Source organism: Cetorhinus maximus, chromosome 16, assembly GCF_964194155.1.
Source record: "Cetorhinus maximus chromosome 16, sCetMax3.hap1.1, whole genome shotgun sequence".
Taxonomy (NCBI): Eukaryota; Metazoa; Chordata; class Chondrichthyes; order Lamniformes; family Cetorhinidae; genus Cetorhinus; species Cetorhinus maximus.
In genome coordinates, this window is record NC_135894.1 from 43,668,253 (window position 1) to 43,685,692 (window position 17,440).

Genomic DNA, 17,440 nt, shown 5'->3' on the forward strand with positions numbered 1-17,440 from the left:
ATGCCTTTTGGAAATCCAAATACATTACGTCTCCTTGGTCCCCTTTATCCATCCTGCTTGTTATATCCTCAAAGAACTCTAATAAATTTGTCAGATAATTTCCCTTTCACAAGACCATATGATGCTGCCTGATTGTATTATGATTTTCTAAATGTCCCGCTATGGCATCCTTAATAATGGTTGCTAGCGTTTTCCCAATGACTGATGTTAGGCTAACTGGCCTATAGTTTCCTGCTTTCTGTCTCCCTCCTTTCTTGAATAGGGGCATTATATTTGCAAAATAGAGGAGGTACCTGCACATGTGAGGTGTGGGCACAAGTGTGCTGGAGCCAGCACATGGAGAAAGGATAGTGTAGGTGTCCATTCACCTGACGGTGTAGTCACACACTAGTTCTGTTGCAGATGACTCAGGTGAGGATTTCGATGGGTTAGGTTAGAGGAAGGCTGATGGATATACACAACCAAATGCTTGTTGCACTGAAATCCTGTCAGAAAGCCTATGCCCAATGTCCAGAAGCAGCCTGGATGGAGTCAGATGCATAGAACTAAGAGCCATGCTCACCTTAACAACAGTCATTGGGAAAACACTAGCATCCATTATTAAGTATGTCATAGCGGGACATTTAGAAAATTGCTATCCTTGACTTGCCTAGAGGTTGTAGTTATGGCTGCAGCAGTTAGTAGAATTTAGTCAGACCCTCTTTAATGATGTGTAGATGTTTGAAGCATTGGCTATCCTGCAAATTGAGCTAAGAGAATCGCTTCCTAGCGATACTTGGTGGTAAAGCTTTCTGCTGAGAGCCCTTCCTCCTCCCTCTCCTAACATCTTGTCCTGCTCTGGGTAACCTCCCTTTATTCTCTCTGACATGCTCAATTCCAAAGGAAGGCTCTGGAAGTCTTCAGCACCAGTCAAACCACTTCCCTCAGTCTATTGAAATTATAGACAAGCATCGGAAAGCTCCAAAAATGTGTCCAATGCCCCAACAGCCCGAGGAAATAGTCCTATAACTAATCTGCAGTAGTTTATGATCCATTTAAGAGGCCTGAGTGGGTGGGTGGAAGCTCTTCATGGTGTTTAATATATATTCAGCTATCAGATGTTATGTCAGGGCATAAATTTTAGCACTATATTCAAAAAAGTCAACACTAACATAAAATCAACATTGCACACTGATTGACGCTATTAATCTTCTTGCTCAGCATACTGCCAGCAGTTGTCCAGTGTGTGCACACATATAAACCCAATGACGAAGTTTGTGTCTGGTGCACTTCCCGTCAGCAATGTGCCTGCAAATCTCGGATGCCTAAAAACAGCTACTACACAAGTTGATTTAGCTCCCCCTTGTATCTGGATTTCAACAGAAGAGTTTACAATAGATTTTCTTACGAGAAATCCATGTTAAACAGTATTAATTTCCCACTGAAACAAAAATAATCAGGATGCACAGCATAATCTTGCAACAATAATAATAGCATTTATTCACATTTGTTGACTTAGTTAGCAATCCCACAGCCAACAAATCAGGCTAAAGCTCTGAAACCCTGCCACATCCAGTCATGAATAATGCTGGATAATTAAGCAGACGGCTTCATGTATATCCTCCTTTCTCAATGGAGGATAGAGTGAATGCAAGAGACAAAACAGAAGCCTTTACAACTATCTTCAACTCAAAGTGCCAAGTGGATGATCTTTTCAGCAACCTCCTGCAAATGCCAGCCTTCAGCCAATTCAATGAACGTCAAGTGACATCAAGAAGCGACTGGGTGCACTGGACACAGCAAATGCTGTGAGCCCTAACAGCCTCTCAGTTGTACTGCTCCACAGCCAGCCTCGCCCCTGCCTGACATACAGCTACAAAAACTGCCAGGTATTTGCATAAATAGGAGGATAAACCCAACCTGGCCAATTAACATCCTATCAGCCTACTGTCAACATCAGTAAAGTGATGGAAGCAGTTATCAACAATTCTATCACATAACATTTTCTCACCAATAACCTGTTTACCAATTCTTAGTTTGGGTTTTACTGGATCCACAGGTCTGACTGAGCCCTATTAACCTATCAATCACAGGAAAATGCATTTTAAGTGACAGAAGGGAAAATACTTTTTTTTTGGTCAGACAGGTGCTTCACATGTGCAGAAGCACCCATGTTTAACAGTCCCCCATTCAAAATACGGAGAAAACTATTAGCATCTCTCGGACTTCTATTTTCATAACTTTGAGTGCACATACTTTACCCACAGGGATACATGACACACCTCTGATGTTAATAATATTCACTTCTTGTATTTTAGCCCCGACAGCAGTTTGCATTGAGCTGGTAAAATAGCTGCATTGCAACAGAATGCTGAATTGAATGAACAGTTACAGAGCCCTGTTTCTGGTCAACAAACGACTACTGTAAAACTATGTTCTGCTAATTAGTAATCCTGAAGCTGCCTAACTACTTAAAATAGGATTTAAGAAATGGCAGTCCCACCTTCTAACAAAGCACAATGATTAAAAAATAGAGAACTGTGTAAATATACTTTCAAAATGACAACGTGCAAAAATGGTCCATCTCAATGACAGCAGGGTAGATTTTGACTTTGTGGGATAACAAATCAGCAGCTCATTTTACATCTCTCCTGATTTTTATTTCACTGTCCAGCAAAGCCAAAATTTAGTGTGTTTTCCCTGGCTAGACATGACAATAAATATGGTGAAAGTTATTCAAAGGAAAAATGCTCAGTACATGCATTACCTGCCAGTGATTAGGAAGAACAGGGTAAGTATAACGAGAAGAGTGAATCCTCCAACTGCAGCAGTTGCAATGACCAAAACTTGCCCCTGTTCTGTTGCAATGTCAGATGCTGGAAAAGAAATGGGAAGAATAGAGCATTGAAATACAGTAATATAACTGGTCACATTTTATGTAAAGTTGCATTCAGCACTTATTAAAATTAGCACCACACAACAAATCAATGTGTCCTTAAGGTAGAAGGGGTAAGAATAATGGATATCAAAAAACAAATATATGTGGCTGTCAGAAATTGTGAGAGTGGAGATAAGATTATAGACTACCATATCTCTCCTTCATTTCTGTAATGCGTATAACCATGTGGTTTGTGCTGTGCCTGTGTTCCTTTTCTGATGTCATCCATGGTGGACATTGATTATAAACAAGTACTTATGCAAGAGGATATCAACCTTAATTATGATGCAATTACTTCAGGCGTATTAAGTGAGGAGCTACATCAGGAAATAATAGTCAGTAGATGTAAATATCAATTGTATGACAGATCACTTGACTTACCTAAACAATATAAAGTGAAATCTTTGCTAACATCTTTGAACACCTCCCTCAGAGCATCTGTGCTGACAAATAACAAAGTAATTTTTTTTTTGGATGTGGACGTCGCTGGCAAAGTCCTAATTGATCTCAAACTGAGTGGCTTGCTAGGCAATTTCAGAGAGCAGTTAAGAGTCAACCACATTGCTGTGGCTCTGGAGTCAATATGTTGGACAGACCAGATAAGGACAGATGCCCTTCCCTAAAGGGCATTAGTGAACCAGGTGACAGTTTCATGGTAAGCCTGGCTTTCGGTTAATTAAATGAATTTAAATTCCACCAGCTGCTATGGTGGAATTTGAACTCATGATCTCAGGACATTAACCTGGACCTCTGGGTTACTAGTCTAGTGACATTACCACTACACCACTGTCTTCCACTTAACAGTTCTAATAGCTTCAGATCAAAGTGGATTGGAATCAAGTAAGGAAATATAAATGTATGCAGGCTGTTGATTTATGTACGCATTTGCAATCTGTAGAAAATTAGCTTTCAGTTGAACTCAAAGGAGTAGGAATTAGCCCTCGTTATGTCCTGGGCAAAAACAAAAGCAAAAGGACTGATTTCAGGGTAGAACGTTCTGTGCCTGATCTGGGACTGCATTACTGGTCCCTCCAAATTGATAATGGCAGCTTTGCAGGCCTTCCTGGCACTTGACTAAAACAGGTGTCAGGCCCCTTCCATGTGTAAATGTGGGGATTGTGGGGGTGGCTATCGTCTGTTTTGGGTCCTCTCACCGAAATCAGTTGTTACAGGTTCCACTTAGGATTCTTCAGAGGCCACCAACAAACATTTTAAAAATTCCATGGCATTCTTCAAAGAAAAGCAGGACAGTTCTCCCTGGAGTCCTGGTCAATATTTATTCCTTAACCAAAATCAATGAAGCAGAATGGCCCAACATTTGCTTACAAAATAATGCTGAGTATGGCCATGGTAACTTCAGATAAGGGCAGGTGCACAATTAAACCAGGAAATCAAGAAGTAGTTATTGGAAATATGCTGCTGTGCTGCTAGTTTCACAAAGACAACATCTCGTTGCCTGACTCTTCATTCAAATGCATTGAGTCACATGAAGTTCCTGTACTTGTATGGCAGATACAAAATAAGCTCGCCGATGGCTTCAAGCTTTCTATCCATGTATACATGTTCTCACGTGCCTAGTCTTAATAAATTAAACCACAGCGTGTTTAACCAATCCTGAACTCAAACTCTCTAAACCACGTACAGAGCTATGATTTCTTGATTCAAATGTGTTTGAACCAGACAGGCAAGCCATAAAAATTCACGCAGCAATTGGGAATTTAAAAAAATTCATTCAGGGGATATGGGCTTCGCTGGCTGGGCCAGCATTTATTGCCCATTCCTAGTTGCTCTTGAGAAGGTGGTGGTGAGCTGCCTTCTTGAACCACTGCAGTCCCTGTGGTGTAGGTACACCCACAGTGCTGTTAGGAAGGGAGTTCCAGGATTTTGACCCAGCGACAGTAAAGGAATGGCAACATATTTCCAAGTCAGAATGGTGAGTGACTTGGAGGGGAACTTCCAGGTGGTGGTCTTCCCATCTATCTGCTGCCCTTGTCCTTCTAGGTGGTAGTGGTCGTGGGTTTGGAAGGTGCTGTCTAAGGAGCCTTGGTGAATTCCTTTAGTGCATCTTGTAGACGGCACACACTGCTGCTACTGTGCGTCGGTGGTGGAGGGAGTGAATGTTTGTGGATATGATGCCAATCAAGCAAACCTCTTTGTCCTAGACGGTGTCCAGCTTCTTCAGTGTTGTAGGAGCTGCACTCATCCAGGCAAGTGGAGAGTATTCCATCACACTCCTGACTTGTGCCTTGTAGATGGTGGACAGGCTTTGGGGAGTCAGGAGGCGAGTTACTGAAGGTCTACATTGGCTGAACAAGTCAGGGTTAACAGCAGGAGAGTTAACGGATCGCCAGAAGATATGGACGACATTGGAAGACCGGTTCAGAATCAGATTAAACTTCTGTATTCATCAACTAGAGTTCATGTCATTTTGACAACAGCCTTTAGAATCCATAGACCACTTCGTAAGCAGATGCAGACAAAAGGGTACGTACTGTAATTTTTCAGACTCAGAACTTGCAGACAGAATTTGTTGAGTTGCTGATTGCATCCATTCCCATTGAAGAATTACAGAAAGAGCTGCTAGATACGCCCAAAATGTATACCGTTGAAGATCTACTCAAGGATGGACGTATGTATGAAGCGATCCTCACAGGTCGATAAATCTTACAGGTCCTAAGCACAACCCCAATTATTGACGCACTCACTAGCACACCCAAACCTAGCAAGACATGTGGAAGGTGTGGCCTTCTGCATGCACCAAGGAAATGCTAAGCTTTCCTTCCATCCTGCAAAGCATGTGGCAGAAAGAGCCACTGGCAGCAGCAGTGCACTAGAGCAAAGGTCGATGCCGCTACAAAGAGCCGTGCACTGGTCCGAATAGACCATTCACAATGGGTACCTTCAAGCAGTAAGGATGACCATCCGGTATCCTGTCAGAAACATATACATGAGGTGAGTGACAAACCAGAAAATGACGATGATGTGCATGGTGAGACGAAGAGCAGTGAACACAGGTTTTACCCAGTCAATCTTGTGGAAAACATAAATACTGTCACACTATCTGAAGTGTTTGCCAAGAGTCAAATTATCTGCCCTAAGAATGTTGGCAACTACTCGTTATTGGTCAAGATTGACACAGGGACAGGTGTGAACATACTACCTCTGCGAATTCTAAAAGATATGTATCCATAGACATAGAAGGCCATGGCAAACTTACTGCTGTGCAACTTACAGCATACAAAGGTTCACTAATTCCATGTGCAGGATCCAAGGTCCTGGACTGCAAGTACAATCAATCCTTCTGGGTGTCAAGATGTTCTTCTTCATGGAAACTAAAGGCCCAGTGATTGCAGGTCTTCTGGCACGCTGTGACCTTACACTAGTGACAATCCATGGAATCAGTCAGACCTCATATGGCACATCAACCACAGAAACTACTCTTATTGCCTCAGTTCGCAACCTAACATCAAAATGCGCAGAATGTTTCGACAAAATTGGCAGTTTCAAGGGAGCTGCAACGTTATGCATACAGGAGAATGCAAGTCCGTCAATTGACCTGGTACATTTTGCACAACACAAATGCCAGCAGCTACTAGAAGAAATGGCAAAAGATTCCACACTATAGAAACAATGGAAAACCATCACTGAAGAGGTCCTGATTCAATTCAGCATGTCCATGACACGTGAGACCATTTTGGCCTTATTGGGATGAGCTAGGTATCTCCTGGGAAGTCATTTTAAACACAGGCAGGTCATCATACTGGAATCTTTAAGACCTGATATTCTTCAAAAATGTCATCGCTCACACATAGGCATAGATCGGACAAAAAGACTTGCAAGAGACACAGTCTATTGGCCGTGCATGAACAATGACATTGAAGTCATCATCGAGAAGTGTGAGGCATGTCAAGAGCATATGTCAAGTCAGAACAAAGAGCCAATGATTCTGCATGAAGTTCCTGCCTGTCCTTGCTCCAGAATCGCATCCGACCTCTTTCATGTCCATGGCACTGTCATCATTGTCATTGTCAACTGCTTTACCAAGTGCCCCAATTATTCGACAATTGCACAATACATCGAGCACAACAGCTGCACACACTCTAAGTGGGGGAGGTGGTGGCACAGTGGTATTGTCACATTGCCATTCAACTGGTAATCCAGGGACCCAGGGTAATGCTCTGGGGACCCGGGTTTGAATCCCACCACAGCAGATGGTGTAATTTCAATTCAATAAAAATCTGGAATTAAAAGACTAATGATGACCATGAAACCATTGCTTGTTGCCGTAAAAAACCATCTGGTTCACTAAAGGGAAGGAAATCTGCCATCCTTGCCTGGTCTGGCCTACATATGACTCCTGATACGCAGTAATGTGGTTGACTCTAAAATTCCCTCTAAAATGGCGTAGCAAGCCAGTCAGTTGTATCAAACCACTAAAAAGTCAATAAAAAGGAATGAAACTGGATGGACAACTCGGTATCAACCTAGGCACCGGAAACAACAGTCTTTACTAACATCTGGGGACTTGTGCCAAAATTGGGAGACCTGTCTCACAGGCCAGTCAACCAACAGCCTGATATTCACGGAATCACACCTTACAGATCATGTCCCAAGCATCACCATCCCTTGGTATGTCCTGTCTCACTGGCAGGACAGACCCAGTAGAGGTGGCAGCACAGTGGTATACAGTTGGGAGGGAGTTGCTGGGTAGTCCTCAACATCAACTCTGGACCCCATGAAGTCTCATGGCATCAGGTCAAACATGGGCATGGAAACCTCCTGCTGATTGCCATGTACCACCCCCTCGTCAGTTGATGAATCAGTGCTCCTCCATGTTGAATGCCACTTGGAGGAAGCACTGAAGGTGGCAAGCATGCAGTCTGTACTCTGGGTGGGGGACTTCAATGTCCATCACCAAGAGCGGCTCGGTAGCACAGAGCTGCTAGATTGGATCTGTGACAGCTGGTGAGGGAACCAACAAGAGGGAATAACATACTTGACCTCAACCTCACCAACCTGCCGCAGATGCATGTGTCACCATTGTATAGAGTGGCCGCTACACAGTCCTTGCAGAGATGAAGTCCTGTCTTCACATTGAGGATACCCTCCATCGTGTTGTGTGGCACTATCATCGTGCTAAATGGGATAGATTTCGAACAGGTTTAGGAACTCAAGACTGGGCATCCATGAGGGACTGTGAGCCATCAGCAGCAGCAGAATTATACTCAACCACAATCTGTAACCTCATGGCCCGGCACATTTACCACTCTACCATTACCACCAAGCCAGGAGGTCAACCGTGGATCACTGAAGAGTGCAGGAGGGCATGCCAGGAGCAGCACCAGGCATACCTAAAAATGAGGTGTCAACCTGGTGAAGCTACAACACAGCACTACTTGTATGCCAAACGGCATAAGCAGCATACAAAAGGTAGAGCTAAGCGATTCCACAATGGATCAGATCTAAGCTCTGTAGTCCTGCCACATCCAGTTATGAATGGTAATGGACAATTAAACAACACACTGGAGGAGGAGGGTCCACAAATATCCCCATCCTCAATGATGGGGGAGGCCACCAATCAGTGCAAAAGAGAAGCCTGAAGCATTCGCAACAATCTTCAGCCAGAAGTGCCAAATGGATGATCTATCTCGGCCTCTTCTGGAGGCACCCAGCATCACAGATGCCAATCTTCAGTCAACTTGATTCACTCCAGGCGATATCGAGAAATGACAGAAGGCACCGGATACTGTAAAGACTTTGGGCCCCGACAATATTACAGCAACAGTACTGAGGGCGTGTGCTCCAGAACTTGCTGCGCCCCTAGTCAAGCTGTTCCAACACAGCTACAACACTGGCATCAGCCAGTGCCCTGGGATGTCCCATCCACAAAAAGCAGGACAATTCCAATCCGGACAACTGCCACCCCATCAGTCTATTTTCGATCATCAGTAAAGTTGATGGAAAAGGTCATCAACAGAGCAATAACCAGCTCACTGATGCTCAGTTTGGGTTCTGCCAGGATCACTCAGCTCCTGACCTCATTTCAGCCTTGGTTTAAACATGGACAAAACAGTTGAACTTCAGAGGTGAGGTGAGAGTGACTGCCTTTGGCATCAAGGCAGCATTTGACCAAGTGTGGCATCAAGGAGCCCCAGCAAAACTGGAGTCATTGGGGGTGAGGGGGAAAATTCTCTGCTGGTTGGAGTCATACCTAGCACAAAGGAAGGTGATTGTGGTTGTTGGAGGTCAATCATCTCAGCTCCAGGGCATCACTGCAGGAGTTCCTCAGGGTAGTGTCCTCGGCCCAGCGACCTTCAGCTTCTTCATCGATGACCTTCCTTCCATCTTAGGTCAAAAGTGGGGATGTTCACTGATGATTGTACAATGTTCAGAACTTTGGTGCTCCTCAGATACGGAAGCAGTCCATGTCCAAATGCAGCATGACCTGGACAATATCCAGGCTTGGGCTGACAAGTGGCAAGTAACATTCATGTCACACAAGCACCAGGTAACTATCAGCTCCAGCAAGAGAGAATATAACCATAGCCCCTTGACATTCAATGGCTTTACCATCGCTGAATCCCCCACTATCAACATCCTGGGGGTTACCATTGGCCAGAAACAGGAGCTCGACTAGCCATATAAATACTGTGGCTACAAGAGCAGGTCAAAGGTTAGGAATCCTGCGGCGAGTAACTCACCTCCTGACTTCCCAAAGCCTGTCCACCATCCACAAGGCACAAGTCAGGAGTGTGATGGAATACTCTGCACTTGCCTGGATGAGTGCAGCTCCAACAACACTCAAGAAGCTCGACACCATCCAGGACAAAGCAGCCAGCTTTGTTTGGCACCCTTGCACAAACATTCACTCCCTCCACCACCGACAACAGTGGCAGCAGTATGTACCATCTACAAGATTTACTGCAGAAATTCAACAAGGCACCTAAGGCAGCAACCTGAAAATAGCACTTTTAAAAAAATATTCATTTACAGGATGTGAGAATCGCTGGCTAAGGCAGCATTTATTGCCCATCCCTAATTTCCATTGAGAAGGTGGTGGTGAGTTGCCTTATTGAACAACTGCCTTCCCTGTGGCATAGGTACACCCACAGTGCTGTCAGAGAGGAAGTTCCAGGATTTTGACCCAACGACAGTGAAGGAATAGCGACATATTTCCAAGTCAGGATGGTGAGTGGCTTGGAGGGGAACTTCCAGGACACTACCCTGAGGAACTCCTGCAGTGATGTCCTGGAACTGAGATGATTGACCTCCAACAACCATAACCATCTTCTTTTGTGCTAGGTATGTCTTCAACCAGTGGAGAATTTTCCCCCTGATTCCCATTGACTCTAGTTTTGCTCGGGGCTCCTTGATGCCATACTCAGTCAAATGTAGCCTTGATGTCAAGGGCAGTCACAGTTACCTCACCTCGGGAGTTGAGCTCTTTTGTCCATGTTTGGACCAAGGCTGTAATGAGGTGAGGAACTGAGTGATCCTGGCAGAACTCAAACTGAGCAACAGTGAGCAGGTTATTGCTAAGCAGGTGCCGCTTGATAGCACTGTTGATCCCTTCCATCACTTTACTAATGAAAGAGAGTAGATTGGTGGGACAGTAATTGGCCGGGTTGGATTTGTCCTGCAATTTGTGTACAGGACGTACCTGGGCAATTTCCCACATTTCCAGGTAGATGTCAGTGTTGTAGCTGTATGGAACAGCTTGGCTAGGGGCATGGCTAGTTCTGAAGCACAAAAACTCAGTACTATTGCCAGAATATTGTCAAGGCCAATAACCTTTGCAATATCCAGTGCCTTCAACTGTTTCTTGAAATCACATGGAGTGAACTGAATTGGCTGAAGACTGGCATCTGTGATGCTGGGTACCTCCGGAGGAGGCCAAGATGGATCATCCACTTGGCACTTCTGACCGAGGATTGTTGTGAATGCTTCAGGCTTCCCTTTTGCATTGATGTGCTGGGCTCCTCCATCATTGAGGATGGGGATATTTGTGGACCCTCCTCCTCCAGTGAGCTGTTTAGTTGTCCACCACCATTCACAACTATAATTGGTAGGACTGCAGAGCTTAGATCTGATCTGTTGGTTGTGGAATTGCTTAGCTCTGTCTATCACTTGTTGTTTATGCCGTTTGGCACGCAGGTAGTCTTGTGCTGTACTTTCACCAGGTTGACACCTCATTTTTGGTATGCCTGGTGCTGCTCCTGGCATGCCTTCCTGCACTCTTCATAAATCAAAGTTAATCGGTTGGTTTGGTGGTAATGGTAGAGTGGAGGATATGCCAGGCCATGAGGTTACAGATTGTGTTTGAGTACAATTCAGTTGCTGCTGATGGCCCACAGCCCCTTATGGATGCCCAACCTTCAGTTGCTAGATATGTCCAAAAGCTATCCCATTTGACAAGGTGGGACTGCCACACAACATGATGGAGGGTATCCTCAATATGAAGACAGGGCTTTGTCCCCACAAGGAATCGGTGGTCACTCCTACAGACATTGTCATGGACTGATGCATCTGTAGCAGGCAGATTGGTGAGGATTAGGTCAAGCATGTCTTTCCCTCTTGTTGGTTCCTTCACCACCTGCCTCAGACCCAGTCTAGCAGCTATATACTTTAGGACTTGGCCAGCTTGGTCAGTAGTTGTGCTATTGAGCTACTCTTGATGATGGACAATGAGGTCCCCCACCCAGTTACATTTATTGCCCCTGCCACCCTCAGTGCTTTCTCGAAGTGGTGTTCAACATAGAGGAGCACTGATTCATCACCTGAGGGGAGGGGGGTGGGGGGGAGTTGAGGGCGTTAAATGGTAATCAGCAGCAAGTTTCCTTGCCCATGTTTGACCTGATGCCATGAGACTTAATGGGATCTGGAGTCGATGTTGAGGACTCACGGCAACTCCCTCCCAACTGTATAACACTGTGCCACCACCTCTGCTGTATTTATCCAGCCAGTGGGACAGGACATACCCAGGGATGGTGATGGAGGTGTCTGGGACATTATCTCTAAGGGATGATTCCATGAGCATGACTATGTCTGGCTGTTACTGACTAGTCTGTGTGACCACTCTCCCAATTTTGGCACCAGATGTTTATTAAGGAGGACTTTGCAGGATCGACAGGGCTGAGATTGTCGTTGTCATTTCCGGTGCCTAGGTCGATGCCGGGTGGCCCGTCAGGTTTATTCCTTATAGACTTTTTAGTGGATTGATACAACAGAGTGGCTTGCTAAGCCATTTCAGAGGGCAGGTAAAGGTCAACCACATTGCTGTGGGACTGGAGTCACATGTAGGCCAGACCAGGTAAGGACAGCAGATTTCTTTCCCTAAAGGACATTAGTGAACCAGATGGGTTTTTTATGATATTCGACTCATGGTCATCATTAGCCTTTAAATCCAGATTTTTATTCAATTTAAATTTCATCATCTGCCATGGTGGGATTTGAACATGGGTCCCCAGAGCACTACCCTGGGTCTCTAGATTAAAAGTCTAGTGACAATACCACTATGCCACAGCCTCCCTATTTGTTGTGCCAAGAGAGATGCTTGAAAATAACTGTTCTCAATTTACTGGTAAGCCACTTCAGGATATGTGAGAGTAGTGGGATATTGATCACACTACTTCTTCTCCACGTTACCCTTACCAAAGCAAAATCTATACATTGCAGTGTTACAGCTGAGAGTGACATTTTCAAGTGCAACTATTTGATCACTGACTGAACTCATGTTTGGCAGATCTGTGTGTACGAATTTACCTACTCTTACCCATTTTACTGTCTCAGAAACTAGACAGCAACTTTTTGAACTGCAAGAGAAGGTCACCAATGTGCACCATAAAAATGTGGGTGGGTTTGGGACAACAAGTTTGCATCCAGGATCCCACAGAAGGTACGTGTAACCAGCCAAGGTAACAAGGATTTGTTCAGAACCAAGGTCCTATCAAGTCATTACACACAAAAGTACAATCCAGAGATGTAACTAAGGACAAATCAGATCCATTCCAGCTCCTCAACCACTGGACAGTCCTATTGCATCTAGGACAAGATCCCAAACGCAACCAGGAACAACGTCCAAGAATGACATCCCACAGATCACTGTGACCAATTAAAGAAACCTCCATACAAAGTTAACATTACAAGATCTGGGTATACCAGGAAATTATCTCTATGCATTAGAGAGTCATAGATTTACCAGTCCTATACACTTATGGAATGGTAACTAAACATGAACATGCATTTTAAATAGTTATACCTCATTGGAAGGGGGAAAGTATCTTTAAAAAGAAAGAGGGATGTTGTGATATGCCTTTAAGGGATAGAGCATGCTATTACTAGGGGGAAATATGTCATGTGATCCAGCCTCAGTTTCACTTTGACCTGTGAGCAGAACACAGCACACACAGCCTTACTGCTGATGTCTTCAAGCTTTCTATCCATGTATATATGTTCTCATGTGCCTAGACTTAATAAATGAACCCACAAGGTGTTTACCCAATCCCTTATCAGTGATTGGTGCCTTTGTATCATTATAAGAAGACAACAAAAACAGGGAATTGTTAAGGTGTTAAATCGCAGCATTCAGCATTCTGACCAAGATCCCATAAATTGTCCAAAAAAGCTAATAGTTGCTGTTCTCTATGGTCATAAACCCTGATGAAGTTGATGATCATGCTGGAAGCATTCTTTAAGCCTATCAAACAGCATGATGGCTGACTTAGTGTCAAAGTGCAGTTGGGGGAGGCAATAACAACAGTTTGCATTTTTCTAAATGGATTTAACAGGATAGTAAAATTTTAATACCAGTAGCTAAACAACAGCACAAAACCAATTATCGGGGGCTGAATCCAATTAATTTGAGCCAAACAGCAATTCCAGAATCATAATTGCTGACATGCCAATATTTTGTAGTCACACTCAAGTCAAGTCTTTAATGCTAGTTAGTGTGATGAGTTTTATCCTCATACTCAATCAAAATAACAGGAATGCATAGTGCACTGATGCATGATCATCAACCGGATTGGTGAACTTTTTAAAAACATTTTTACGTGCTACAAAGACATTTGGCATTGTGTTACAATAGCTCATTAAGGAGAATACATCCTGAGTGGAAAATGTGTAAAATTTACTTGGAAGACACCACTGTGCTTCCACAACTGGCAGGATTCTGGATCCAAGAGCTCTCAACCTGACTGAACATTTTGGAGCCAGTCCCAATAGCGCCCAGAAGAATGCACAATCACATTTTGAAGGTCATAAGCCTGAATCTAAAGACTAACTTGATTAAGAACAGTTATCATAGATAATACTGAGAGCTCTTCATTGCAACCACCACAAACTTCAGCAGAAGACTACAGACTTGGTTATTTACTTTATCCTTAATGCTTGATATATGCACAGCATTTAACTACTGCTCAGTAACATTCTTCCCATTATGTCGTATTTCTCTGCGTAAGTTTTTTTAGTAAACATTGGCATAGTATTTGCAGCGACTGACAAGTCTAATTATTTAAATGAATGGCACTTTCATACTGGGACCAGGAGCCATCAAGATATATTGCCCTATTGCAGAGTGAATTACTGATGAAGATCACTTGGTTTTGATTAACATTGAGAACTTGGTGTAAATAAAAAGAAAGAAATGTGGGTCTCTTTCAGGTTTAACAGCAATGAAACACTTGTGCAAAGATAATGAAATCTTCTGAATCCTTTCAGACAATTCCTTTCAGGAACAAGAGTAGAGCATAGATACATTACAGCCAGCACAAATGTCATCTGTTCTATTTATACAGAGATGCCAGAGAATCACTAATCTGCTAGCGATTAGGTGTCATTTCATTTTTCTGAGACATTATCTGGATCATGAAAAATGATGATGTGATGGTGAGGGCATGATTATTCCTTTACCTGTGAGATTGTCTCTGTAAATTAGGTGTCAATAGATAACATCACATGAAATTAGTTGTTGAAATAGGCATATAGATTATTTGGCACCCAGTAGATGCCCTTGTATACATGAAGTCAATCAAGAATGGAGCATGTTCAAAATAAATCGGGTGACAAGTAATTGACTTCATGAATGGTATTTTGCTTCAATAATTTTCCTTTCCTAAATTTTATCCTTTTGTTTCTGAAAACATTTCCTCCTCGCTAAGGAATGGTTTCACAGGCATGTTCCACAGCCCTTTAGTAGCTCAGCAAAGTGGCATTTTTCAGGGGTGAAGTTTAGCAGTGCCAGTCAACTATAGAACCCTCCCAGCCAAACCTGATCCTGTTCTCACCCAACATTTATTCCTTCAGCTGGGGAGATGGGATAGTCATCATGCGGAGAATGTTATTAGAAATTCCATTCCATAGCTTAGGTTCACTGAAGCCAATTTTAGTAGGCTTTTATCGGTTAAATCTACACAGACTGAGAGCTGATCTTGGGACCTTACTATTTCGTATAGCTCAGCTATCCACTGAATAAAAAACATGAGGCTTTGGAGGAACTCAATTTTTAACCATTCCTTCAATTTAATTTTCATGACTGTTACAGAATTACATGAAGACAAAAACCTCTGAGGGAGAGGCATAACAGCTCTGATATTAACAGGGAGGCATCAGAAGAGTATAGTTTCAAGGAGAAATCCAGAAATCATGGGTTGCAGATGTCCAGCTGAGTTTAAGGACAGCACCTCACTATAATTTTTGATTTCTTACAGATTGATAGGCTGTTGGAAAATCCAGATTTAGAGAGTTGCAGGTACCGTTGGACCCTGTCCTCGCAATTAGAACCATAGAAAAGTTACAGTACAGAAGGAGGCTATTTGGCCCATCTTGTCCATGCCAGCCTGAGGACACCCAGGTGCCCTTTCTAATCCCACCTTCCTGCACCCGGCCCATAGCCCTGCAGCTTACAGCACTTAAGGTGCAGATCCAGGTACTTTTTAAAAGAGTTTAGAGTTTCTGCCTCTATCACCAACTTGGGCAGCGAATTCCAGACACCCACTACCCTCTGCGTAAAAAAGTTCTTCCTCATGTCCCCCCCCTACACCTTCTGCCACTTATCTTGAATCTATGTCCCCTGGTTCTAGAATTCTCCACCAAGGGAAACAATTGTCCACTCTATCTATTCCCCTCATAATTTTGTACACCTCAATCAAGTCACCTCTCAGCCTTCTTTTTTCTAAGGAAAATAACCCCAACCTATCCAATCTCTCCTTGTAACTACACTTTTCTAACCCTGGCAACGTTCTTGTAAACCTCCTCTGCACTCTCTCCAGAGCTATTACATCCTTCCTGTAATGTGGTGACCAGAACTGCACACAATACTCCAGTTGTGACCTCACCAGTGTTTTATACAATTCCAACATTATATCCTTACTTTTATATTCTATACCTCTGCCAATGAAGGAGAGCATTCCATATGCCTTCTTTACAACCTTGTCTACTTGAACTGCTGCCTTCAGGGACCTGTGTACTTGGACGCCAAGACCTCTTACTTCATCTACCCCTGTTAATATATTCCCATTTATTGTGTAATCCCTGTAACTGTTTGACCTCCCTAAATGTATGACCTCACACTTCTCTATGTTAAAATCCATCTGCTGCTTTACCGCCCAATCCACCAACCCATCTATATCGTTTTGGGGATTATGGCTATCCTCTACACTATCCACTACTCGGCTAATCTTTGTGTCAGCTGCAAATTTCCCAATCGCGCCCCCCACGTTCACGTCCAAATCGTTAATATATAACACAAACAGCAAGGGTCCCAACACCAAGCCCTGTGGAACACCGCTTGAGACAACTTTCCATTCGCAAGTGCATCCATCGTCCATTACCCTGTTTCCTGTTACAAAGCCAACCTTATATCCAGTTTGCCACATTACCCTGAATCCCATGGGCTTTTACTTTCCTGACCAATCTGCCATGTGGGACCTTGTCAAACGCCTTGCTAAAATCCATGTACACAACATCCACTGCACTACCTTCACCAACCCTTCTTGTCACTTCCTCAAAGAATTCAATCAAATTTGTGAGGCAAGACCTTCCTTTAACAAATCCATGCTGACCATCCCTGACTAGTCCATGCCTTTCCACATGACAGTTAATCCTATCTCTCAGGATTGATTCTACTAATTTGCTCACCACTGATGTAAGACTAACTGGCCTATAATTGTTTGGCATTTCCTTTGATTCCTTTTTAAGCAATGGAACTACGTTTGCATTTCTCCAGTCCTCTGGTACCTCCCCTGTATCTAGTGAAGATTGGAAAATCATCCTCAGAGCATCTGCTATCTCCTCCCTGACTTCCTTCAGCAGCCTCGGAAACAATCCATCTGGCCCTGGTGACTTACCAACTTTCAAGGATTTCAACCCTTTGAGTACTTCCTCTCTCTTTATGACTATTGGGTAAGATCGACGTTTGGTGGCAAGGAGTTGTTGGGCAACATCAATTGAGAGTGAAGGAAAGATTGGTGGTTGGAGGGGGAATTGGAGGACAGCATCCGGGAGAGAAAGGTCAAAGTTTGGGGA

At 43.6% G+C, this 17,440-nt stretch overlaps 1 protein-coding gene across 1 annotated transcript in view; it reads right to left on the reverse strand.

Annotated features, from left to right (window-relative positions):
- epha6 (eph receptor A6) overlaps window positions 1-17,440 on the reverse strand; it is an 832,733-nt gene that overhangs the window by 119,995 nt on the left and 695,298 nt on the right. The window contains exon 8 of the mRNA XM_078559784.1: window positions 2,747-2,855. Coding sequence (XP_078415910.1) covers window positions 2,747-2,855 — 109 coding nt within the window. The remainder of the gene's footprint in view (window positions 1-2,746; window positions 2,856-17,440) is intronic.